Source organism: Oncorhynchus kisutch, linkage group LG17, assembly GCF_002021735.2.
Source record: "Oncorhynchus kisutch isolate 150728-3 linkage group LG17, Okis_V2, whole genome shotgun sequence".
Taxonomy (NCBI): Eukaryota; Metazoa; Chordata; class Actinopteri; order Salmoniformes; family Salmonidae; genus Oncorhynchus; species Oncorhynchus kisutch.
Genome location: NC_034190.2, coordinates 82,759,912 through 82,785,208, shown reverse-complemented (window position 1 = coordinate 82,785,208; position 25,297 = coordinate 82,759,912). Strand labels below are relative to the sequence as shown.

At 43.0% G+C, this 25,297-nt stretch overlaps 1 protein-coding gene across 1 annotated transcript in view; it reads left to right on the top strand.

The window, feature by feature from the left end:
- LOC109885864 (laminin subunit alpha-5) overlaps positions 1–25,297 on the top strand; it is a 281,944-nt gene that overhangs the window by 247,539 nt on the left and 9,108 nt on the right. The window contains 10 exon segments of the mRNA XM_031793358.1: positions 75–240; positions 1,371–1,505; positions 10,505–10,656; positions 11,442–11,574; positions 12,350–12,493; positions 15,242–15,372; positions 15,483–15,647; positions 18,652–18,781; positions 24,241–24,413; positions 24,620–24,815. Coding sequence (XP_031649218.1) covers positions 75–240; positions 1,371–1,505; positions 10,505–10,656; positions 11,442–11,574; positions 12,350–12,493; positions 15,242–15,372; positions 15,483–15,647; positions 18,652–18,781; positions 24,241–24,413; positions 24,620–24,815 — 1,525 coding nt within the window.

Sequence of the window (25,297 nt, the reverse complement as noted above, 5' to 3'; positions counted from 1 at the left end):
GTGTATGAATTGTCTGTGAATATTGTGATGTTGTTTTGCCGTGTTAGTGACGTGTGTTTTCCTCTGTCCGTCAGAACGAAGCCGGTGTTGACCCAGCAGTGGGTGAACGACGCGGCCTACTTTGACGGGACGGGCTACGCAGAGGTCACCTTGAAGGAGGATACAGGGAAGATGCAGCGCTTTGAACAGGAAGTTAAACTGATAAGTCACAACGGCATCTTGCTCATGCTCCTCAGCCAGGTCAGAGGTCACGCTACTGCTGCTGGGGTTTGGAGTCTCGAGTACGATACGGGCATGAAAATATATTTTCTCAGTGTTTAGCACTGGATAGGATAGGATTAACAGGGGAGGCAGGTAGCCTAGTGGTTAGAGTGTAGGGGCGGCAGGTAGCCTAGTGGTTAGAGTGTAGGGGCGGCAGGTAGCCTAGTGGTTAGAGTGTAGGGGCGGCAGGTAGCCTAGTGGTTAGAGTGTGGAGGCGGCAGGTAACCTAGTGGTTAGAGTGTAGGGGAGGTAGGTAGCCTAGTGGTTAGAGTGTAGGGGCGGCAGGTAGCCTAGTGGTTAGAGTGTAGGGGAGGCAGGTAGCCTAGTTGTTAGAGTGTAGGGGCAGCAGGTAGCCTAGTGGTTAGTGTGTAGGGGCGGCAGGTAGCCTAGTGGTTAGAGTGTAGGGGCGGCAGGTAGCCTAGTGGTTAGAGTATAGGGGCGGCAGGTAGCCTAGTGGTTAGAGTGTAGGGGCGGCAGGTAGTCTAGCGGTTAGAGGCAGGTAGCCTAGTGGTTAGAGGCAGGTAGCCTAGTGGTTAGAGGTAGGTAGCCTAGTGGTTAGAGGCAGGTAGCCTAGTGGTTAGAGGCAGGTAGCCTAGTGGTTAGAGGCAGGTATTCTAGTGGTTAGAGGCAGGTAGCCTAGTGGTTAGAGGCAGGTAGCCTAGTGGTTAGAGGCAGGTATTCTAGTGGTTAGAGGCAGGTATTCTAGTGGTTAGAGGCAGGTATTCTAGTGGTTAGAGGCAGGTATTCTAGTGGTTAGAGGCAGGTATTCTAGTGGTTAGAGGCAGGTATTCTAGTGGTTAGAGGCAGGTATTCTAGTGGTTAGAGGCAGGTAGTCTAGTGGTTAGAGGCAGGTAGTCTAGTGGTTAAGAGGCAGGTAGCCTAGTGGTTAGAGGCAGGTAGCCTAGTGGTTAGAGGCAGGTAGCCTAGTGGTTAGAGGCAGGTAGCCTAGTGGTTAGAGGCAGGTAGCCTAGTGGTTAGAGGCAGGTAGTTTAGTGGTTAGAGGCAGGTAGCCTAGTGGTTATACCCTGTAGCTTCCTGTTTTAACCTGTCTGTTTATTGATGCCCTGTAGCTTCCTGTTTTAACCTGTCTGTGTATTTGACCCCATAAGGAGAAGTTCCTGAGCTTGGCGGTGCGTCAGGGACGTCTCAGGGTCTTCTATGACGTCACTGGTTCTCTACAGGAGCTGGAGCCTAAAGATCCAGACTCCCCTTACCTCAAGATCAGCGACGCTGAACCCAAATCTGTGAGAAACATTGTACTGTTTTATGTTTTATTGTTTATACTGTAGCCAGTGTTAAAGCTGCAATATGTCACTCTTTTTGGGAGGGGGGGGGGGGGGGGGGGGGCGACCTGACTAAAACTCGCATAGAAATACGAGTTATAGATCTGTTATTCTCATTGAAGGCAAGTCTAAGAGGCGGTAGATGTGTTCTATGTGCGCTATTTCTATGCTTCCCGTTCTTAAGTTTATTTAACTTTAGTAAAGTAATGAAGTTGTAAAGTTTACTGTTTACAGAGTGACTGTTAGGTGTTTGTGTTGTAAGTTACAGAGTGACTGTTAGGTGTTTGTGTTGTAAGTTACAGAGTGACTGTAAGGTGTTTGTGTTGTGAGTTACAGAGTGACTGTTAGGTGTTTGTGTTGTAAGTTACAGAGTGACTGTTAGGTGTTTGTGTTGTAAGTTACAGAGTGACTGTTAGGTGTTTGTGTTGTAAGTTACAGAGTGACTGTCAGGTGTTTGTTGTAAGTTACAGAGTGACTGTTAGGTGTTTGTGTTGTAAGTTACAGAGTGACTGTTAGGTGTTTGTGTTGTAAGTTACAGAGTGACTGTTAGGTGTTTGTGTTGTAAGTTACAGAGTGACTGTTAGGTGTTTGTGTTGTAAGTTACAGAGTGACTGTTAGGTGTTTGTGTTGTAAGTTACAGAGTGACTGTCAGGTGTTTGTGTTGTAAGTTACAGAGTGACTGTTAGGTGTTTGTGTTGTAAGTTACAGAGTGACTGTTAGGTGTTTGTGTTGTAAGTTACAGAGTGACTGTTAGGTGTTTGTGTTGTAAGTTACAGAGTGACTGTTAGGTGTTTGTGTTGTAAGTTACAGAGTGACTGTTAGGTGTTTGTGTTGTAAGTTACAGAGTGACTGTTAGGTGTTTGTGTTGTAAGTTACAGAGTGACTGTTAGGTGTTTGTGTTGTAAGTTACAGAGTGACTGTTAGGTGTTTGTGTTGTAAGTTACAGAGTGACTGTTAGGTGTTTGTGTTTGTAAGTTACAGAGTGACTGTTAGGTGTTTGTGTTGTAAGTTACAGAGTGACTGTTAGGTGTTTGTGTTGTAAGTTACAGAGCTGACTGTTAGGTGTTTGTGTTGTAAGTTACAGAGTGACTGTCAGGTGTTTGTGTTGTAAGTTACAGAGTGACTGTTAGGTGTTTGTGTTGTAAGTTACAGAGTGACTGTTAGGTGTTTGTGTTGTAAGTTACAGAGTGACTGTTAGGTGTTTGTGTTGTAAGTTACAGAGTGACTGTTAGGTGTTTGTGTTGTAAGTTACAGAGTGACTGTTAGGTGTTTGTGTTGTAAGTTACAGAGTGACTGTTAGGTGTTTGTGTTGTAAGTTACAGAGTGACTGTTAGGTGTTTGTGTTGTAAGTTACAGAGTGACTGTCAGGTGTTTGTGTTGTAAGTTACAGAGTGACTGTTAGGTGTTTGTGTTGTAAGTTACAGAGTGACTGTTAGGTGTTTGTGTTGTAAGTTTACAGAGTGACTGTTAGGTGTTTGTGTTGTAAGTTACAGAGTGACTGTTAGGTGTTTGTGTTGTAAGTTACAGAGTGACTGTTAGGTGTTTGTGTTGTAAGTTACAGAGTGACTGTTAGGTGTTTGTGTTGTAAGTTACAGAGTGACTGTTAGGTGTTTGTGTTGTAAGTTACAGAGTGACTGTTAGGTGTTGTGTTGTAAGTTACAGAGTGACTGTTAGGTGTTTGTGTTGTAAGTTACAGAGTGACTGTTAGGTGTTTGTGTTGTAAGTTACAGAGTGACTGTTAGGTGTTTGTGTTGTAAGTTACAGAGTGACTGTTAGGTGTTTGTGTTGTAAGTTACAGAGTGACTGTTAGGTGTTTGTGTTGTAAGTTACAGAGTGACTGTGTTAGTGTGTTTGTGTGTAAGTTACAGAGTGACTGTTAGGTGTTTGTGTTTGTAAGTTACAGAGTGACTGTCAGGTGTTTGTGTTGTAAGTTACAGAGTGACTGTTAGGTGTTTGTGTTGTAAGTTACAGAGTGACTGTTAGGTGTTTGTGTTGTAAGTTACAGAGTGACTGTTAGGTGTTTGTGTTGTAAGTTTACAGAGTGACTGTTAGGTGTTTGTGTTGTAAGTTACAGAGTGACTGTTGGTGTTTGTGTTGTAAGTTACAGAGTGACTGTTAGGTGTTTGTGTTGTAAGTTACAGAGTGACTGTTAGGTGTTTGTGTTGTAAGTTACAGAGTGACTGCCAGGTGTTTGTGTTGTAAGTTACAGAGTGACTGTTAGGTGTTTGTGTTGTAAGTTACAGAGTGACTGTTAAATCAAATCAAATCAAATTTATTTATATAGCCCTTCGTACATCAGCTGATATCTCAAAGTGCTGTACAGAAACCCAGCCTAAAACCCCAAACAGCAAGCAATGCAGGTGGAGAAGCACGGTGGCTAGGAAAAACTCCCTAGAAAGGCCAATACCTAGGAAGAAACCTAGAGAGGAACCAGGCTATGTGGGGTGGCCAGTCCTCTTCTGGCTGTGCCGGGTGGAGATTATAACAGAACATGGTCAAGATGTTCAATGTTCATAAATGACCAGCATGGTCGAATAATAATAAGGCAGAACAGTTGAAACTAGAGCAGCAGCACAGTCAGGTGGAAGTTGAAACTGGAGCAGCAGCATGGCCAGGTAGACTGGGGACAGCAAGGAGTCATCATGTCAGGTAGTCCTGGGGCATGGTCCTAGGGCTCAGGTCAGTTGAAACTGGAACAGCAGCATGGCCAGGTGGACTGGGGACAGCAAGGAGTCATCATGTCAGGTAGTCCTGGGGCATGGTCCTAGGGCTCAGGTCCTCCGAGAGAGAGAAAGAAAGAGAGAAGGAGAGAATTAGAGAACGCACACTTAGATTCACACAGGACACCGAATAGGACAGGAGAAGTACTCCAGATATAACAAACTGACCCCAGCCCCCCGACACATAAACTACTGCAGCATAAATACTGGAGGCTGAGACAGGAGGGGTCAGGAGACACTGTGGCCCCATCCGAGGACACCCCCGGACAGGGCCAAACAGGAAGGATATAACCCCACCCACTTTGCCAAAGCACAGCCCCCACAACACTGTTAGGTGTTTGTGTTGTAAGTTACAGAGTGACTGTTAGGTGTTTGTGTTGTAAGTTACAGAGTGACTGTTAGGTGTTTGTGTTGTAAGTTACAGAGTGACTGTTAGGTGTTTGTGTTGTAAGTTACAGAGTGACTGTTAGGTGTTTGTGTTGTAAGTTACAGAGTGACTGTTAGGTGTTTGTGTTGTAAGTTACAGAGTGACTGTTAGGTGTTTGTGTTGTAAGTTACAGAGTGACTGTTAGGTGTTTGTGTTGTAAGTTACAGAGTGACTGTTAGGTGTTTGTGTTGTAAGTTACAGAGTGACTGTTAGGTGTTTGTGTTGTAAGTTACAGAGTGACTGTCAGGTGTTTGTGTTGTAAGTTACAGAGTGACTGTTAGGTGTTTGTGTTGTAAGTTACAGAGTGACTGTTAGGTGTTTGTGTTGTAAGTTACAGAGTGACTGTTAGGTGTTTGTGTTGTAAGTTACAGAGTGACTGTTAGGTGTTTGTTGTAAGTTACAGAGTGACTGTTAGGTGTTTGTGTTGTAAGTTACAGAGTGACTGTTAGGTCGTTTGTGTTGTAAGTTACAGAGTGACTGTTAGGTGTTTGTGTTGTAAGTTACAGAGTGACTGTCAGGTGTTTGTGTTGTAAGTTACAGAGTGACTGTTAGGTGTTTGTGTTGTAAGTTACAGAGTGACTGTTAGGTGTTTGTGTTGTAAGTTACAGAGTGACTGTTAGGTGTTTGTGTTGTAAGTTACAGAGTGACTGTTAGGTGTTTGTGTTGTAAGTTACAGAGTGACTGTTAGGTGTTTGTGTTGTAAGTTACAGAGTGACTGTTAGGTGTTTGTGTTGTAAGTTACAGAGTGACTGTTAGGTGTTTGTGTTGTAAGTTACAGAGTGACTGTTAGGTGTTTGTGTTGTAAGTTACAGAGTGACTGTTAGGTGTTTGTGTTGTAAGTTACAGAGTGATTGTTAGGTGTTTGTGTTGTAAGTTACAGAGTGACTGTTAGGTGTTTGTGTTGTAAGTTACAGAGTGACTGTTAGGTGTTTGTGTTGTAAGTTACAGAGTGACTGCCAGGTGTTTGTGTTGTAAGTTACAGAGTGACTGTTAGGTGTTTGTGTTGTAAGTTACAGAGTGACTGTTAGGTGTTTGTGTTGTAAGTTACAGAGTGACTGTTAGGTGTTTGTGTTGTAAGTTACAGAGTGACTGTTAGGTGTTTGTGTTGTAAGTTACAGAGTGACTGTTAGGTGTTTGTGTTGTAAGTTACAGAGTGACTGTTAGGTGTTTGTGTTGTAAGTTACAGAGTGACTGTTAGGTGTTTGTGTTGTAAGTTACAGAGTGACTGTTAGGTGTTTGTGTTGTAAGTTACAGAGTGACTGTTAGGTGTTTGTGTTGTAAGTTACAGAGTGACTGTTAGGTGTTTGTGTTGTAAGTTACAGAGTGACTGTTAGGTGTTTGTGTTGTAAGTTACAGAGTGACTGTCAGGTGTTTGTGTTGTAAGTTACAGAGTGACTGTCAGGTGTTTGTGTTGTAAGTTACAGAGTGACTGTTAGGTGTTTGTGTTGTAAGTTACAGAGTGACTGTTAGGTGTTTGTGTTGTAAGTTACAGAGTGACTGTTAGGTGTTTGTGTTGTAAGTTACAGAGTGACTGTCAGGTGTTTGTGTTGTAAGTTACAGAGTGACTGTTAGGCGTTTGTGTTGTAAGTTACAGAGTGACTGTTAGGTGTTTGTGTTGTAAGTTACAGAGTGACTGTCAGGTGTTTGTGTTGTAAGTTACAGAGTGACTGTTAGGTGTTTGTGTTGTAAGTTACAGAGTGACTGTTAGGTGTTTGTGTTGTAAGTTACAGAGTGACTGTTAGGTGTTTGTGTTGTAAGTTACAGAGTGACTGTTAGGTGTTTGTGTTGTAAGTTACAGAGTGACTGTTAGGTGTTTGTGTTGTAAGTTACAGAGTGACTGTTAGGTGTTTGTGTTGTAAGTTACAGAGTGACTGTTAGGTGTTTGTGTTGTAAGTTACAGAGTGACTGTTAGGTGTTTGTGTTGTAAGTTACAGAGTGACTGTCAGGTGTTTGTGTTGTAAGTTACAGAGTGACTGTCAGGTGTTTGTGTTGTAAGTTACAGAGTGACTGTTAGGTGTTTGTGTTGTAAGTTACAGAGTGACTGTTAGGTGTTTGTGTTGTAAGTTACAGAGTGACTGTTAGGTGTTTGTGTTGTAAGTTACAGAGTGACTGTTAGGTGTTTGTGTTGTAAGTTACAGAGTGACTGTTAGGTGTTTGTGTTGTAAGTTACAGAGTGACTGTCAGGTGTTTGTGTTGTAAGTTACAGAGTGACTGTCAGGTGTTTGTGTTGTAAGTTACAGAGTGACTGTCAGGTGTTTGTGTTGTAAGTTACAGAGTGACTGTTAGGTGTTTGTGTTGTAAGTTACAGAGTGACTGTTAGGTGTTTGTGTTGTAAGTTACAGAGTGACTGTTAGGTGTTTGTGTTGTAAGTTACAGAGTGACTGTTAGGTGTTTGTGTTGTAAGTTACAGAGTGACTGTTAGGTGTTTGTGTTGTAAGTTACAGAGTGACTGTTAGGTGTTTGTGTTGTAAGTTACAGAGTGACTGTTAGGTGTTTGTGTTGTAAGTTACAGAGTGACTGTCAGGTGTTTGTGTTGTAAGTTACAGAATGACTGTTAGGTGTTTGTGTTGTAAGTTACAGAGTGACTGTTAGGTGTTTGTGTTGTAAGTTACAGAGTGACTGTTAGGTGTTTGTGTTGTAAGTTACAGAGTGACTGTTAGGTGTTTGTGTTGTAAGTTACAGAGTGACTGTTAGGTGTTTGTGTTGTAAGTTACAGAGTGACTGTTAGGTGTTTGTGTTGTAAGTTACAGAGTGACTGTTAGGTGTTTGTGTTGTAAGTTACAGAGTGACTGTTAGGTGTTTGTGTTGTAAGTTACAGAGTGACTGTTAGGTGTTTGTGTTGTAAGTTACAGAGTGACTGTTAGGTGTTTGTGTTGTAAGTTACAGAGTGACTGCCAGGTGTTTGTGTTGTAAGTTACAGAGTGACTGTTAGGTGTTTGTGTTGTAAGTTACAGAGTGACTGTTAGGTGTTTGTGTTGTAAGTTACAGAGTGACTGTTAGGTGTTTGTGTTGTAAGTTACAGAGTGACTGTTAGGTGTTTGTGTTGTAAGTTACAGAGTGACTGTTAGGTGTTTGTGTTGTAAGTTACCGAGTGACTGTTAGGTGTTTGTGTTGTAAGTTACAGAGTGACTGTTAGGTGTTTGTGTTGTAAGTTACAGAGTGACTGTTAGGTGTTTGTGTTGTAAGTTACAGAGTGACTGTTAGGTGTTTGTGTTGTAAGTTACAGAGTGACTGTTAGGTGTTTGTGTTGTAAGTTACAGAGTGACTGTAGGTGTTTGTGTTGTAAGTTACAGAGTGACTGTTAGGTGTTTGTGTTGTAAGTTACAGAGTGACTGTCAGGTGTTTGTGTTGTAAGTTACAGAGTGACTGTTAGGTGTTTGTGTTGTAAGTTACAGAGTGACTGTTAGGTGTTTGTGTTGTAAGTTACAGAGTGACTGTTCAGGTGTTTGTTGTAAGTTACAGAGTGACTGTTAGGTGTTTGTGTTGTAAGTTACAGAGTGACTGTTAGGCGTTTGTGTTGTAAGTTACAGAGTGACTGTTAGGTGTTTGTGTTGTAAGTTACAGAGTGACTGTCAGGTGTTTGTGTTGTAAGTTACAGAGTGACTGTTAGGTGTTTGTGTTGTAAGTTACAGAGTGACTGTTAGGTGTTTGTGTTGTAAGTTACAGAGTGACTGTTAGGTGTTTGTGTTGTAAGTTACAGAGTGACTGTTAGGTGTTTGTGTTGTAAGTTACAGAGTGACTGTTAGGTGTTTGTGTTGTAAGTTACAGAGTGACTGTTAGGTGTTTGTGTTGTAAGTTACAGAGTGACTGTTAGGTGTTGTGTTGTAAGTTACAGAGTGACTGTTAGGTGTTTGTGTTGTAAGTTACAGAGTGACTGTCAGGTGTTTGTGTTGTAAGTTACAGAGTGACTGTCAGGTGTTTGTGTTGTAAGTTACAGAGTGACTGTTAGGTGTTTGTGTTGTAAGTTACAGAGTGACTGTTAGGTGTTTGTTTGTAAGTTACAGAGTGACTGTTAGGTGTTTGTGTTGTAAGTTACAGAGTGACTGTTAGGTGTTTGTGTTGTAAGTTACAGAGTGACTGTTAGGTGTTTGTGTGTAAGTTACAGAGTGACTGTCAGGTGTTTGTGTTGTAAGTTACAGAGTGACTGTCAGGTGTTTGTGTTGTAAGTTACAGAGTGACTGTCAGGTGTTTGTGTTGTAAGTTACAGAGTGACTGTAGGTGTTTGTGTTGTAAGTTACAGAGTGACTGTTAGGTGTTTGTGTTGTAAGTTACAGAGTGACTGTTAGGTGTTTGTGTTGTAAGTTACAGAGTGACTGTTAGGTGTTTGTGTTGTAAGTTACAGAGTGACTGTTAGGTGTTTGTGTTGTAAGTTACAGAGTGACTGTTAGGTGTTTGTGTTGTAAGTTACAGAGTGACTGTTAGGTGTTTGTGTTGTAAGTTACAGAGTGACTGTCAGGTGTTTGTGTTGTAAGTTACAGAATGACTGTTAGGTGTTTGTGTTGTAAGTTACAGAGTGACTGTTAGGTGTTTGTGTTGTAAGTTACAGAGTGACTGTTAGGTGTTTGTGTTGTAAGTTACAGAGTGACTGTTAGGTGTTTGTGTTGTAAGTTACAGAGTGACTGTTAGGTGTTTGTGTTGTAAGTTACAGAGTGACTGCCAGGTGTTTGTGTTGTAAGTTACAGAGTGACTGTTAGGTGTTTGTGTTGTAAGTTACAGAGTGACTGTTAGGTGTTTGTGTTGTAAGTTACAGAGTGACTGTTAGGTGTTTGTGTTGTAAGTTACAGAGTGACTGTTAGGTGTTTGTGTTGTAAGTTACAGAGTGACTGTTAGGTGTTTGTGTTGTAAGTTACAGAGTGACTGTTAGGTGTTTGTGTTGTAAGTTACAGAGTGACTGTTAGGTGTTTGTGTTGTAAGTTACAGAGTGACTGTTAGGTGTTTGTGTTGTAAGTTACAGAGTGACTGTTAGGTGTTTGTGTTGTAAGTTACAGAGTGACTGTTAGGTGTTTGTGTTGTAAGTTACAGAGTGACTGTTAGGTGTTTGTGTTGTAAGTTACAGAGTGACTGTCAGGTGTTTGTGTTGTAAGTTACAGAGTGACTGTTAGGTGTTTGTGTTGTAAGTTACAGAGTGACTGTTAGGTGTTTGTGTTGTAAGTTACAGAGTGACTGTTAGGTGTTTGTGTTGTAAGTTACAGAGTGACTGTTAGGTGTTTGTGTTGTAAGTTACAGAGTGACTGTTAGGTGTTTGTGTTGTAAGTTACAGAGTGACTGTTAGGTGTTTGTGTTGTAAGTTACAGAGTGACTGTTAGGTGTTTGTGTTGTAAGTTACAGAGTGACTGTTAGGTGTTTGTGTTGTAAGTTACAGAGTGACTGTTAGGTGTTTGTGTTGTAAGTTACAGAGTGACTGTTAGGTGTTTGTGTTGTAAGTTACAGAGTGACTGTTAGGTGTTTGTGTTGTAAGTTACAGAGTGACTGTTAGGTGTTTGTGTTGTAAGTTACAGAGTGACTGTTAGGTGTTTGTGTTGTAAGTTACAGAGTGACTGTTAGGTGTTTGTGTTGTAAGTTACAGAGTGACTGTTAGGTGTTTGTGTTGTAAGTTACAGAGTGACTGTTAGGTGTTTGTGTTGTAAGTTACAGAGTGACTGTTAGGTGTTTGTGTTGTAAGTTACAGAGTGACTGTTACGTTCAGGTGTTTGTGTTGTAAGTTACAGAGTGACTGTTAGGTGTTTGTGTTGTAAGTTACAGAGTGACTGTTACGTCCAGGTGTTTGTGTTCCTGAGTGACTGTTACATTCGGGTGTTTGTGTTCCTGTGTAGTTGGAGATCATCCTCCTGTACGATACGACCACGCGTGTTGTGGTGAGGAACAACCGCCAAACCCTGCTCAACCACGTCTTCACTACGCCCCTGCCGCGCTTCGAAGCCAGCTACTACCTGGCTGGTGTACCAGAGGACAAGATGCCTGAAAGGTTAGACACATGCACACATACAGTACCAGTCTAAAGTTTTGACACATCTTCTCATTCCAGGGTTTTTCTTTATTTTGACTATTTTAGTAATAGTGAAGACGTCATAACTATGAAATAACACATATGGAGTCATGTAGTAACCAAAAAAAGTATTAAACAAGTATATTTTATATTTGAGATTCTTCAAAGTAGCCACCCTTTGCCTTGATGACAGCTTTGCACACTCTTGGCATTCTCTCAACCATCTTCACCTGGAATGCTTTTCCAACAGTCTTGAAGGAGTTCCCACATATGCTGAGCACTTGTTGCCTGTTTTTCCTTCTACACTTTTCATTTGAGTCATTGTCATGTGGAAAAACAAATGATAGTCCCATTAAGCGCAAACCTACAATGTAGAAAATTAGCAGGTGTGTCCAAACTTTTGACTGGTACTGTACATGCACACACACACACACACACACACACACACACACACACACACACACACACACACACACACACACACACACACACAGGAACGCAAACACACACACACACACACACACAGGAACGCAAACACACACACACACACACAGGAACGCAAACACACACACAGGAACGCAAACACACACACAGGAACGCAAACACACACACAGGAACGCAAACACACACACACAGGAACGCAAACACACACACACACACACACACACAGGAACGCAAACACACACACACACTATCCGTTTCTTAATATCCTCTCTGAGAATGACATATACATAATAATATTGTATTTTTCTCCCTCCACCCAGCCTGAAGGCCCTGTTCCCTCGCCAGGGCTCTCTGAAGGGCTGTTTTAGGAACGTCAAGGCCATGAATTCACACATCGACCTGAAGAGGATGCCCAGCTCTGGGGTCAGCTACGGCTGTGCCAATGACCTACTGGTTAGTGTATATATATATATATATACACACATGTACACTACCGTTTCAAAAGTTTGGGGTCGCTTAGAAATGTCCTTGTTTTTGAAAGAAAAGCACATTCTTTTGTCCATTTAAAATAACATGAAATTGATCAGAAATACAGTGTAGACATTGTTAATGTTGTAAATGACTATTGTAGCTGGAAACGGCAGATTTTTGTTATGGAATATCTACATAGGCAGAGAAATAACAGCCAAATCGCGGTGTTCTGTGAAGGGAGTAGTACACAGCGTTGTACGAGATCTTCAGTTTCTTGGCAATTACTCGCATGGAATAACCTTAATTTATCAGAACAAGAATAGACTGACGAGTTTCAGAAGTAAGTACATTGTTTCTGGTCATTTTGAGCCTATAATCAAACCCACAAATGCTGATGATCCAGATACTCAACTTCACTTCAACTTCTAAAGAAGACAAGTTTTATTGCTTCTTTAATCAGAACAACAGTTTTCAGCTGTGCTAACATAATTGCTAAATGGTTTTCTAATGAATCAATTAGCCTTTTAAAATGATAAACTTGGATTAGCTAACACAACGTGCCATTGGAACACAGATGGTTCCTGATAATGTCCCTCTGTACGCCTATGTAGATATTCCATTTTTAAACATTTAAATCAGCCGTTTCTAGCTGTGTTTTGCGTTTGACTATTTAATGAAGCTGCCAGTTGATAACTGTATAACACATCTCTCTCTCGCATGCTCCCTTTCTCCCTTTCTCTATCTCTCTTTGTGTCAGGTGGCCCGTGAGGCCCACTTCTCAGGCCAGAGTTACCTGGACTTGTCTCCAGACAGCATTCCTGGTCTCAGGAACAACTTCTACGCCGGGTTTGGCTTCCGCTCTGACCAGAAGAACGGACTCATGTTCTACCACCAAGCTCAGGTACTATACTCTCCCTTCCTCTCTCTCCCTCTCGCTCTCCGTCTCGCTCTCCCTCTGTCTTGCCCTCTCTCTGTCTCTTGCCCTCTCTCGCTCTCCCTCTCTCTTGCTCTCTCTCTCTCTCCTTCTCGCTCTCACTATCTCTTGCCCTCTCTCGCTCTCTCCCTCTCGCTCTCCCTCTCTCTTTCCCTCTCGCTCTCTCTCTCTCTCTCTCTCCCACCATCTCTTGCCCTCTCTCCCTCTCGCTCTCCCTCTCTCGCTCTCCATCTCGCTCTCCCTCTCTCTTGCCCTCTCTCGCTCTCCCTCTCTCTCCCTCTCGCTCTCCCTCTCTCTTGCCCTCTCTCTCTCCCTCTCGCTCTCTCCCTCTCTCTCTTGCCCTCTCTCTCTCCCACTATTTCTTTCTCTCCTTCTCTTAGAGATGGATGGATATGCTAACTGTACCTTCACTGTGGTTACAGGATCGTGATTGATTGTAATACAGTGCCTTGCGAAAGTATTCGGCCCCCTTGAACTTTGCAAACTTTTGCCACATTTCAGGCTTCAAACATAAAGATATAAAACTGTATTTTTTTGTGAAGAATCAACAACAAGTGGGACACAATCATGAAGTGGAACGACATTTATTGGATATTTCAAACTTTTTTAACAAATGAAAAACGGAGAAATTTGGCGTGCAAAATTATTCAGCCCCCTTAAGTTAATACTTTGTAGCGTCACCTTTTGCTGCGATTACAGCTGCAAGTCGCTTGGGGTATGTCTCTATCAGTTTTGCACATCGAGAGACTGAAATTGTTTCCCATTCCTCCTTGCAAAACAGCTCGAGCTCAGTGAGGTTGGATGGAGAGCATTTGTGAACAGCAGTTTTCAGTTCTTTCCACAGATTCTCGATTGGATTCAGGTCTGGACTTTGACTTGGCCATTCTAACACCTGGATATGTTTATTTTTGAACCATTCCATTGTAGATTTTGCTTTATGTTTTGGATCATTGTCTTGTTGGAAGACAAATCTCCATCCCAGTCTCAGGTCTTTTGCAGACTCCATCAGGTTTTCTTCCAGAATGGTCCTGTATTTGGCTCCATCCATCTTCCCATCAATTTGAACCATCTTCCCTGTCCCTGCTGAAGAAAAGCAGGCCCAAACCATGATGCTGCCACCACCATGTTTGACAGTGGGGATGGTGTGTACAGGGTGATGAGCTGTGTTGCTTTTACGCCAAACATAACGTTTTGCATTGTTGCCAAAAAGTTCAATTTTGGTTTCATCTGACCAGAGCACCTTCTTCCACATGTTTGGTGTGTCTCCCAGGTGGCTTGTGGCAAACTTTAAACGACACTTTTTATGGATATCTTTAAGAAATGGCTTTCTTCTTGCCACTCTTCCATAAAGGCCAGATTTGTGCAATATACGACTGATTGTTGTCCTATGGACAGTCTCCCACCTCAGCTGTAGATCTCTGCAGTTCATCCAGAGTGATCATGGGCCTCTTGGCTGCATCTCTGATCAGTCTTCTCCTTGTATGAGCTGAAAGTTTAGAGGGACGGCCAGGTCTTGGTAGATTTGCAGTGGTCTGATACTCCTTCCATTTCAATATTAATCGCTTGCACAGTGCTCCTTGGGATGTTTAAAGCTTGGGAAATCTTTTTGTATCCAAATCTGGCTTTAAACTTCTTCACAACAGTATCTCGGACCTGCCTGGTGTGTTCCTTGTTCTTCATGATGCTCTTTGCGCTTTTAACGGACCTCTGAGACTATCACAGTGCAGGTGCATTTATACGGAGACTTGATTACACACAGGTGGATTGTATTTATCATCATTAGTCATTTAGGTCAACATTGGATCATTCAGAGATCCTCACTGAACTTCTGGAGAGAGTTTGCTGCACTGAAAGTAAAGGGGCTGAATAATTTTGCACGCCCAATTTTTCAGTTTTTGATTTGTTAAAAAAGTTTGAAATATCCAATAAATGTCGTTCCACTTCATGATTGTGTCCCACTTGTTGTTGATTCTTCACAAAAAAATACCGTTTTATATCTTTATGTTTGAAGCCTGAAATGTGGCAGAAGGTCGCAAAGTTCAAGGGGGCCGAATACTTTCGCAAGGCACTGTATGTGGTTATAATGTGTGTGTGTTCTCTGGTCAGGACAGAGTGTGATGTAATGTGTTCTCTCTCGTCAGGACGGAGTGTGATGTAATGTGTTCTCTCTCGTCAGGACGGAGTGTGATGTAATGTGTGATGTAATGTGTTCTCTCTCGTCAGGACAGAGTGTGATGTAATGTGTGATGTAATGTGTTCTCTCTCGTCAGGACAGAGTGTGATGTAATGTGTGATGTAATGTGTTCTCTCTCGTCAGGACAGAGTGTGATGTAATGTGCTTCTCCACCTGCATTGCTTGCTGTTTGGGGTTTTAGGCTGGGTTTCTGTACAGCACTTTGAGATATCAGCTGATGTACGAAGGGCTATATAAATAAATTTGATTTGATTTGATTTGATTTAATGTGTGATGTAATGTGTTCTCTCTCGTCAGGACAGAGTGTGATGTAATGTGTGATGTAATGTGTTCTCTCTCGTCAGGACAGAGTGTGATGTAATGTGTGATGTAATGTGTGATGTAATGTGTTCTCTCTCGTCAGGACAGAGTGTGATGTAATGTGTGATGTAATGTGTGATGTAATGTGTTCTCTCTCGTCAGGACAGAGTGTGATGTAATGTGTGATGTAATGTGTGATGTAATGTGTTCTCTCTCGTCAGGACGGAGTGTGTCAGGTGTTCCTGGATAAGGGTCATGTGGTAGTGAGGGCGGGCAACAACGAGGTGAAGACTCAAAAGACCTACAACGATGACAACGATCATTATGTAACTCTGTACAGCAACAACAACAGGTAGGATGACTGGCAAATTCTGTTCAACATGCAGTCATGTTCTCTCCTTTCAATGGAAGAGCTGTGAAACATGAAACCCTGTGTGTGTGTGTGTGTGTGTGTCTCTGTAGGTTGCGTGTCTATGTGGATGACGTCCTGGAGAAAAATGGGGATACGGGTCGTGGAGGGGGCAGCAGCGAGGCAGCACTGTCACCTGGCGGTGTCTACCTGGGAGGGACACCTGACAACAGCCTCAACAACCTCACCGGCTGTCTTAGCAACCTGTTCATCAAGAGGTAAGAAGGGGTTAGGGACACCTGGACAAACCGATCAGAGAAAATAGGGATCTGTGGAGGATTGCATTTATTTCAGTTTGAATGTTGCTGCTCCTACTGCTAGATTACAATGTTGCTGCTTCTACTACTGCTAGATTACAATGTTGCTGCTTCTACTACTGCTAGATTACAATGTTGCTGCTTCTACTACTGCTAGATTACAATGTTGCTGCTTCTACTGCTAGATTACAATGTTGCTGCTCCTACTACTAGATTACAATGTTGCTGCTCCTACTACTACTAGATTACAATGTTGCTGCTCCTTCTACTGCTAGATTACAATGTTGCTGCTCCTACTACTGCTAGATTACAATGTTGCTGCTTCTACTACTGCTAGATTACAATGTTGCTGCTTCTACTGCTAGATTACAATGTTGCTGCTCCTACTACTAGATTACAATGTTGCTGCTCCTACTACTACTAGATTACAATGTTGCTGCTCCTTCTACTGCTAGATTACAATGTTGCTGCTCCTACTACTGCTAGATTACAATGTTGCTGCTCCTACTACTGCTAGATTACAATGTTGCTGCTGCTACTTCTACTAGATTACAATGTTGCTGCTCCTACTACTGCTAGATTACAATGTTGCTGCTCCTACTACTACTAAATTACAATGTTGCTGCTCCTTCTACTACTAGATTACAATGTTGCTGCTCCTACTACTGCTAGATTACAATGTTGCTGCTCCTACTACTACTAGATTACAATGTTGCTGCTCCTACTACTGCTAGATTACAATGTTGCTGCTCCTACTACTGCTAGATTACAATGTTGCTGCTTCTACTACTACTAGATTACAATGTTGCTGCTCCTACTACTGCTAGATTACAATGTTGCTGCTCCTACTACTGCTAGATTACAATGTTGCTGCTTCTACTACTAGATTACAATGTTGCTGCTCCTACTTCTGCTAGATTACAATGTTGCTGCTCCTACTACTGCTAGATTACAATGTTGTTGCTCCTACTTCTGCTAGATTACAATGTTGCTGCTCCTACTACTGCTAGATTACAATGTTGCTGCTCCTACTACTGCTAGATTACAATGTTGTTGCTCCTACTTCTGCTAGATTACAATGTTGCTGCTCCTACTACTAGATTATAATGTTGCTGCTCCTACTACTAGATTACAATGTTGCTGCTCCTACTGCTAGATTACAATGTTGTTGCTCCTACTTCTGCTAGATTACAATGTTGCTGCTCCTACTACTAGATTATAATGTTGCTGCTCCTACTACTAGATTACAATGTTGCTGCTCCTACTGCTAGATTACAATGTTGCTGCTCCTACTACTACTAGATTACAATGTTGCTGCTCCTACTGCTAGATTACAATGTTGCTGCTCCTACTACTACTAGATTACAATGTTGCTGCTCCTACTGCTAGATTACAATGTTGCTGCTCCTACTTCTGCTAGATTACAATGTTGCTGCTCCTACTACTGCTAGATTACAATGTTGCTGCTCCTACTACTGCTAGATTACAATGTTGCTGCTCCTACTACTACTAGATTACAATGTTGCTGCTCCTACTACTGCTGGATAACAATGTTGCTGCTCCTACTACTAGATTACAATGTTGCTGCTCCTACTACTACTAGATTACAATGTTGCTGCTCCTACTACTGCTAGATTACAATGTTGCTGCTCCTACTGCTAGATTACAATGTTGCTGCTCCTACTACTAGATAACAATGTTGCTGCTCCTACTACTGCTAGATTACAATGTTGTTGCTCCTTCTACTGCTAGATTACAATGTTGCTGCTCCTACTTCTACTAGATTACAATGTTGCTGCTCCTACTACTGCTAGATTACAATGTTGCTGCTCCTACTACTGCTAGATTACAATGTTGTTGCTCCTTCTACTGCTAGATTACAATGTTGCTGCTCCTACTACTAGATTACAATGTTGCTGCTCCTACTACTGCTAGATTACAATGTTGCTGCTCCTACTACTGCTAGATTACAATGTTGCTGCTCCTACTACTGCTAGATTACAATGTTGCTGCTCCTACTACTGCTAGATTATAATGTTGCTGCTCCTACTACTGCTAGATTACAATGTTGCTGCTCCTACTACTGCTAGATTACAATGTTGCTGCTCCTACTACTGCTAGATTATAATGTTGCTGCTCCTACTACTGCTAGATTACAATGTTGTTGCTCCTTCTATAGCTAGATTACAATGTTGTTGCTCCTTCTTCTGCTAGATTACAATGTTGCTGCTCCTACTACTAGATTATAATGTTGCTGCTCCTACTACTAGATTACAATGTTGCTGCTCCTACTGCTAGATTACAATGTTGCTGCTCCTACTACTACTAGATTACAATGTTGCTGCTCCTACTGCTAGATTACAATGTTGTTGCTCCTACTACTACTAGATTACAATGTTGCTGCTCCTACTGCTAGATTACAATGTTGCTGCTCCTACTTCTGCTAGATTACAATGTTGCTGCTCCTACTACTAGATTACAATGTTGCTGCTCCTACTACTGCTAGATTACAATGTTGCTGCTCCTACTACTGCTAGATTACAATGTTGCTGCTCCTACTACTACTAGATTACAATGTTGCTGCTCCTACTACTGCTGGATAACAATGTTGCTGCTCCTACTACTAGATTACAATGTTGCTGCTCCTACTACTACTAGATTACAATGTTGCTGCTCCTACTACTACTAGATTACAATGTTGCTGCTCCTACTACTGCTAGATTACAATGTTGCTGCTCCTACTACTAGATTACAATGTTGCTGCTCCTACTACTACTAGATTACAATGTTGCTGCTCCTACTACTACTAGATTACAATGTTGCTGCTCCTACTACTGCTAGATTAGAAGTTAGTTTGTTTTCTAAGAGTAGATGTGATTATACCACTGTGTGTAGGACTTGGGCTATAACTGTTACTGTTGCCATGACAACGGGCTAACAGCCCTATAACGACTGTACTCTACAGAGACAAGCCTTCTCAGATGGTGATGAATCTGATGAATGCTAAGGAGAACATCGACGTTCCTCTAGACTGTCCTGCTGCCAATAAACCACAACAGATCCTGGCCACACCACCACGACAAAAGCATGTTAAGGTACCTGACGCTATAGATACACAATATATAATGTATTATAATGATCACTCTATAGCTGACACCATAGGTACACAATATATAATGTATTCTAGTACCTCTTCTACATCTGACACCATGGGTACACAATATATAATGTATTCTTGTACCTCTTCTACATCTGACACCATGGGTACACAATATATAATGTATTCTAGTACCTCTTCTACATCTGACACCATAGGTACGCAATATATAATGTATTCTAGTACCTCTTCTACATCTGACACCATAGGTACGCAATATATAATGTATTCTAGTACCTCTTCTACATCTGACACCATAGGTACGCAATATATAATGTATTCTAGTACCTATTCTACATCTGACACCATAGGTACGCAATATATAATGTATTCTTGTACCTCTTCTACATCTGACACCATAGGTACGCAATATATAATGTATTCTAGTACCTCTTCTACATCTGACACCATAGGTACGCAATATATAATGTATTCTAGTACCTCTTCTACATCTGACACCATAGGTACGCAATATATAATGTATTCTAGTACCTCTTCTACATCTGACACCATGGGTACACAATATATAATGTATTCTAGTACCTCTTCTACATCTGACACCATTAAGATAGTATTCGAATACATTATACAGAATCTTAATGGTGTCAGATAACGAAATAGTGTTAGTGAATATAATGTATTCTATCTCGATATCTGACACCATTAAGATAGTGTATTATAATACTTCAGACTGACACCCTCTGATGTGCTGTGTGTGTGTGTGTGTGTGTGTGTGTGTGTGTGTGTGTGTGTGTGTGTGTGTGTGTGTGTGTGTGTGTGTGTGTGTGTGTGTGTGTGTGTGTGTGTGTGTGTGTGTGTGTGTGTGTGTGTGTGTGTGTGTGTGTGTGTGTGTGTGTGAGAGATCGAGTGTGAGAGATCGAGTGTGAGAGATCGAGTGTGAGAGATCGAGTGTGAGAGATCGAGTGTGAGAGATCGAGTGTGAGAGATCGAGTGTGAGAGATCGAGTGTCTCCAAACCCCTGAGTTCATCTCACATTTCATAGTCTGCACTCAGAACCCGAATCGGCTACTCGATGTTAAGTCTGTGACGAGAGATTATAGACAGACAAGAAAATGACCATCATGGATCTTCAATCAGAATGAACTCCTATACAACAGAAAGAAAGACAAAACATGCTGTCATTATAAAGTGATTATTAACTATAAAAAAGATAGATATGAAAACAGTACAAACTATAATGAAAAATACTGTTACCGTGCGAAAGTATTCGGCCCCCTTGAACTTTGCGACCTTTTGCCACATTTCAGGCTTCAAACATAAAGATATAAAACTGTATTTTTTTGTGAAGAATCAACAACAAGTGGGACACAATCATGAAGTGGAACGACATTTATTGGATATTTCAAACTTTTTTAACAAATCAAAAACTGAAAAATTGGGCGTGCAAAATTATTCAGTACAAACTCTACAAAGCCCGGTCTCTTTTAAAGAAGTTTAAAATGTTTAGTTTTAGGCTATAAAAATAGATTTTATCAAAGAAAACGGCACTTCACTGGGACCCTCAGGAAGAGAAATAAGAGCAAGATATCAGAATGTAAGTCATAACTTTACCTTCAGATGTGAATGTGTAAAAACTGTCATGGCGGAAAATGTTTTTTGTTGTTGTTGATCGCTCTTTTCAAACAAAAGCATGGGATTTGTTCTCTGTAATAGCTATTTTAAATCGGAAAACGTAGTTTGATTACCAAGATCCTAATCTTTTGAAGGATGTAAGACACTTGCATTTTCAAGAATGTTTAATGCTTACGACGTTGTATTTTTAGTTAGTCACTCTGAAATTTACCCTGATGTTGATCCCTGTACGGGGATCGCAGCCATAAGAGGTTTTAAAGAAGTCTGATACATCTTTCAATCAGGCCACAAATAGAAACAAAACCAGCTAAAACCTTTCACAGGATATTCAGCGCGACTCCACAAGATAGAGGCTGTTATACATACAGTAGCTAGTATAATTGCTGTGCTTTACTCACACAACCAGATTACATTCATTCCACATGACACACTATTCACACTCTCCAATGGGTCGGATGCTGTCAGTGAGACCTCTACACATGCCTAGGATGGTCCCAGCCATTAGGATTGGTCCCAGCCAGTAGGATTGGTCCCAGCCAGTAGGATGTTCCCAGCCAGTAGGATGGTTCCAGCCAGTAGGATTGGTCCCAGCCAGTAGGATGTTCCCAGCCAGTAGGATGGTCCCAGCCAGTAGGATTGGTCCCAGACAGTAGGATTGGTCCCAGACAGTAGGATTGGTCCCAGACAGTAGGATTGGTCCCAGCCAGTAGGATTAGTCCCACCCAGTAGGATTAGTCCCACCCAGTAGGATTAGTCCCAGCCAGTAGGATTAGTCCCAGCCAGTAGGATTAGTCCCAGCCAGTAGGATTAGCCCCAGCCAGTAGAATTAGTCCCAGCCAGTAGGATTAGTCCCAGCCAGTAGGATTAGTCCCAGCCAGTAGGATTAGTCCCAGCCAGTAGGATAAGTCCCAGCCAGTAGGATTAGTCCCAGCCAGTAGGATTAGTCCCAGCCAGTAGGATATGTCCCAGCCAGTAGGATATATGTCCCAGCCAGTAGGATATGTTTCAGCCAGTAGGATGGTCCCAGCCAGTAGGATTAGTCCCAGCCAGTAGGATTAGTCCCAGCCAGTAGGATTAGTCCCAGCCAGTAGGATTAGTCCCAGCCAGTAGGATATGTCCCAGCCAGTAGGATATGTCCCAGCCAGTAGGATGGTCCCAGCCAGTAGGATGGTCCCAGCCAGAAGGATTAGTCCCAGCCAGTAGGATGTTCCCAGCCAGTAGGATGGTCCCAGCCAGTAGGATGAGTCCCAGCCAGTAGGATTAGTCCCAGCCAGTATGATTAGTCCCGGCCAGTAGGATTAGTCCCAGCCAGTAGGATGTTCCCAGCCAGTAGGATTAGTCCCAGCCAGTAGGATATGTCCCAGCCAGTAGGATGGTCCCAGCCAGTAGGAAATGTCCCAGCCAGTAGGATGGTCCCAGCCAGTAGGATGTTCCCAGCCAGTAGGATATGTCCCAGCCAGTAGGATGGTCCCAGCCAGTAGGATATGTCCCAGCCTGTAGGATGTTCCCAGCCAGTAGGATGTTCCCAGCCAGTAGGATATGTCCCAGACAGTAGGATGGTCCCAGCCAGTAGGATGGTCCCAGCCAGTAGGATTGGTCCCAGCCAGTAGGATGTTCCCAGCCAGTAGGGTGGTCCCAGCCAGTAGGATTGGTCCCAGACAGTAGGATTGGTCCCATACAGTAGGATTGGTCCCAGACAGTAGGATTGGTCCCAGACAGTAGGATTGGTCCCAGACAGTAGGATTAGTCCCAGCCAGTAGGATTAGTCCCAGCCAGTAGGATTAGTCCCAGCCAGTAGGATTAGGCCCAGCCAGTAGAATTAGGCCCAGCCAGTAGGATTAGTCCCAGCCAGTAGGATTAGTCCCAGCCAGTAGGATTAGTCCCAGCCAGTAGGATTAGTCCCAGCCAGTAGGATATGTCCCAGCCAGTAGGATTAGTCCCAGCCAGTAGGATTTAGTCCCAGCCAGTAGGATTTAGTCCCAGCCAGTAGGATTTTGTCCCAGCCAGTAGGATTAGTCCCCGCCAGTAGGATATGTCCCAGCCAGTAGGATATGTCCCAGCCAGTAGGATATGTCCCAGCCAGTAGGATATGTCCCAGCCAGTAGGATGGTCCCAGCCAGTAGGATTAGTCCCAGCCAGTAGGATGTTCCCAGCCAGTAGGATGGTCCCAGCCAGTAGGATTAGTCCCAGCCAGTAGGATGTTCCCAGCCAGTAGGATGTTCCCAGCCAGTAGGATTAGTCCCAGCCAGTAGGATTAGTCCCAGCCAGTAGGATTAGTCCCAGCCAGTAGGATGTTCCCAGCCAGTAGGATGGTCCCAGCCAGTAGGATGTTCCCAGCCAGTAGGATATGTCCCAGCCAGTAGGATGGTCCCAGCCAGTAGGATGTTCCCAGCCAGTAGGATATGTCCCAGCCAGTAGGATGGTCCCAGCCAGTAGGATTAGTCCCAGCCAGTAGGATTAGTCCCAGCCAGTAGGATTAGTCCCAGCCAGTAGGATTAGTCCCAGCCAGTAGGATATGTCCCAGCCAGTAGGATATGTCCCAGCCAGTAGGATTAGTCCCAGCCAGTAGGATGTTCCCAGCCAGTAGGATATGTCCCAGCCAGTAGGATGGTCCCAGCCAGTAGAACAACACACTGCAGCATTTCCGTAGGGTCTCTTTCCACCACTGAACATGTACTGAATCAGAAGTTGTTTGAGTCAGATTGGGTCATGTGACCATCCATTGTGAAAAGGAACAATAAAGAATTGTTCCCTGAATGTTGCTCAACAATCTCTTGGGCTTGGAGGCTCTTCTGTTTTTATTTTATTTAACCTGACAAGTCAGTTAAGAACAAATTCTTATTTACAATGACGCCTACTGTGGAACAGTGGCCTTATTCAAGGGCAGAACGACAGGTTTTTACCTTGTCAGTTCAGGGATTTTATCCAGCGACCTTTCGGTTACTGGCCCAACGCTCTAACTACTAGAATACCTGCCGCCCCCTATCTCTGGTTTCATCTTTAAATCCCATCTGTGTTTTCATAGATTCCCTCTGACATCTTGATACACTTGTGCTCAAATAGAATCCCTTCTAGTGTTACTTCAGCTCCAAGTCTATACCTGGTGTCTTCTCCCTGCACTGCCCTGAATATGTGGGACTTACCGTCAGTCACACTGTTGTAACAGTCGAGAAACTGTAGAGCTGGGACGCTGGACACCACGTCACTTTTCACTTTAAATTAAAATTACTTGTCGAACGCCAGATTAAAAATGCCGATTTGAATCCAAGCGAACAAGCAGTCTTGTGTGGAACAACTACGGTGTAATGGGTATCACATGACTAATTATATACCTGAGACACTGTGGGATGTTCTGTGGGATGTTCTGTGTCGTGTTCTGAGGGATGTTTTGTGTCGTGTTCTGTGGGAGGTTTTGTGTCGTTCTGTGTTGTGTTCTGTGGGATATTCTGTGTCGTATTCTGTGTCGTGTTCTGTGGGATATTCTGTGTCGTGTTCTGTGGTATATTCTGTGTCGTGTTCTGTGTATGGAAAAATCACGTTCATTCATTCTGTCATCGTAATTCTCGACATACAAAACTCTCCCTCAGCCAGGCCTTGAGAGCAGAAGACGTATCCACAGGGTGCTCACAGAACATTAATAGCCGTGTCCCTAAATAGCTCCTTAAATGCCTTGTTTCTGCATTACATTTTCCTTGCTGTATGAACCACTCTACCCTCCATGATGAAGTTATCATATTCCCTCACCCCTCCCTTCCCCCCTCCCTCACTCCCCCCCACCCCACACCACCCCCCGCCCCTCTACAGGATAAACACAGGAAGCCTGTGGGTGGCGGTGGGTCAGTGGGGCGGAGTCGCAGTGGCAGGGGGTCCTGCCAGGGGGACCTAGCCAATCAGGAGGAGGTTGGAGCTCTGCACTTCAGTGGCTCCTCCCACAGCCACCAGCGCTACGACAGGCTACCAGAGGTCTTCAGCAGGACGTCAGTAACCCCATAACAACTAGTAGTAGTACTGGCTAAACAACCTCCACAGGGCTCTGTTTCAATAAAGATGTTTTTTCTCGTTGTCGATTTAAGATCATCCTTTAAAAAATATATATATTTGTTTTCCACCCGTTGTTCCATGTCTTGTATATGAACATAACCTATATGGCTATAACGCATGTCGCCTTCTCTCTCACCCCCAGGCCTCACATCTCCATGGGTCTACGTGTGAACTCTTCAGAAGGCCTGGTGTTCTGTGTGTCTGGATCAGGAGAACGTAGCAGATCTGTGATGACCCTGTCGGTCTCCGACGGACACCTGCTGCTCCTCATCGACGGAGGGAAGAGGAAGACTAGCATCCGCTCGCGCAGGAAGTACAACGATGGACAGTGGCACACGGTGCGTGTGTGTGTGTGGTATAACCAATAACATGCTATCTTACCACCATCCTCAGTAACACGCTAAGAACACTGTAATGATGTTTATTTACATCGAGACCGTTCGTCTTTTTATCTGAAGTCAGTAAATATCACTGAAGGCACGGGGAATCTGGGTCTCACGTTGCGACTGTAGTCTCATTGTCTTCCGTCCTGATTGAGATTTAGATCAGGATTGTGGTTCGTGTGTGTGTACCTGTGTGTATCTGTGTGTGTCTGTGTGTCTGTGTGTATCTGTGTGTGTATCTGTGTGTGTATCTGTGTATCTGTGTGTATCTGTGTGTGTCTGTGTATCTGTGTGTGTCTGTGTATCTGTGTGTGTATCTGTGTGTATCTGTGTGTGTATCTGTGTGTGTATCTGTGGGTATCTGTGTGTATGTGTGTGTATCTGTGTGGGTATCTGTGTGTATGTGTGTGTATCTGTGTGTATCTGTGTATATCTGT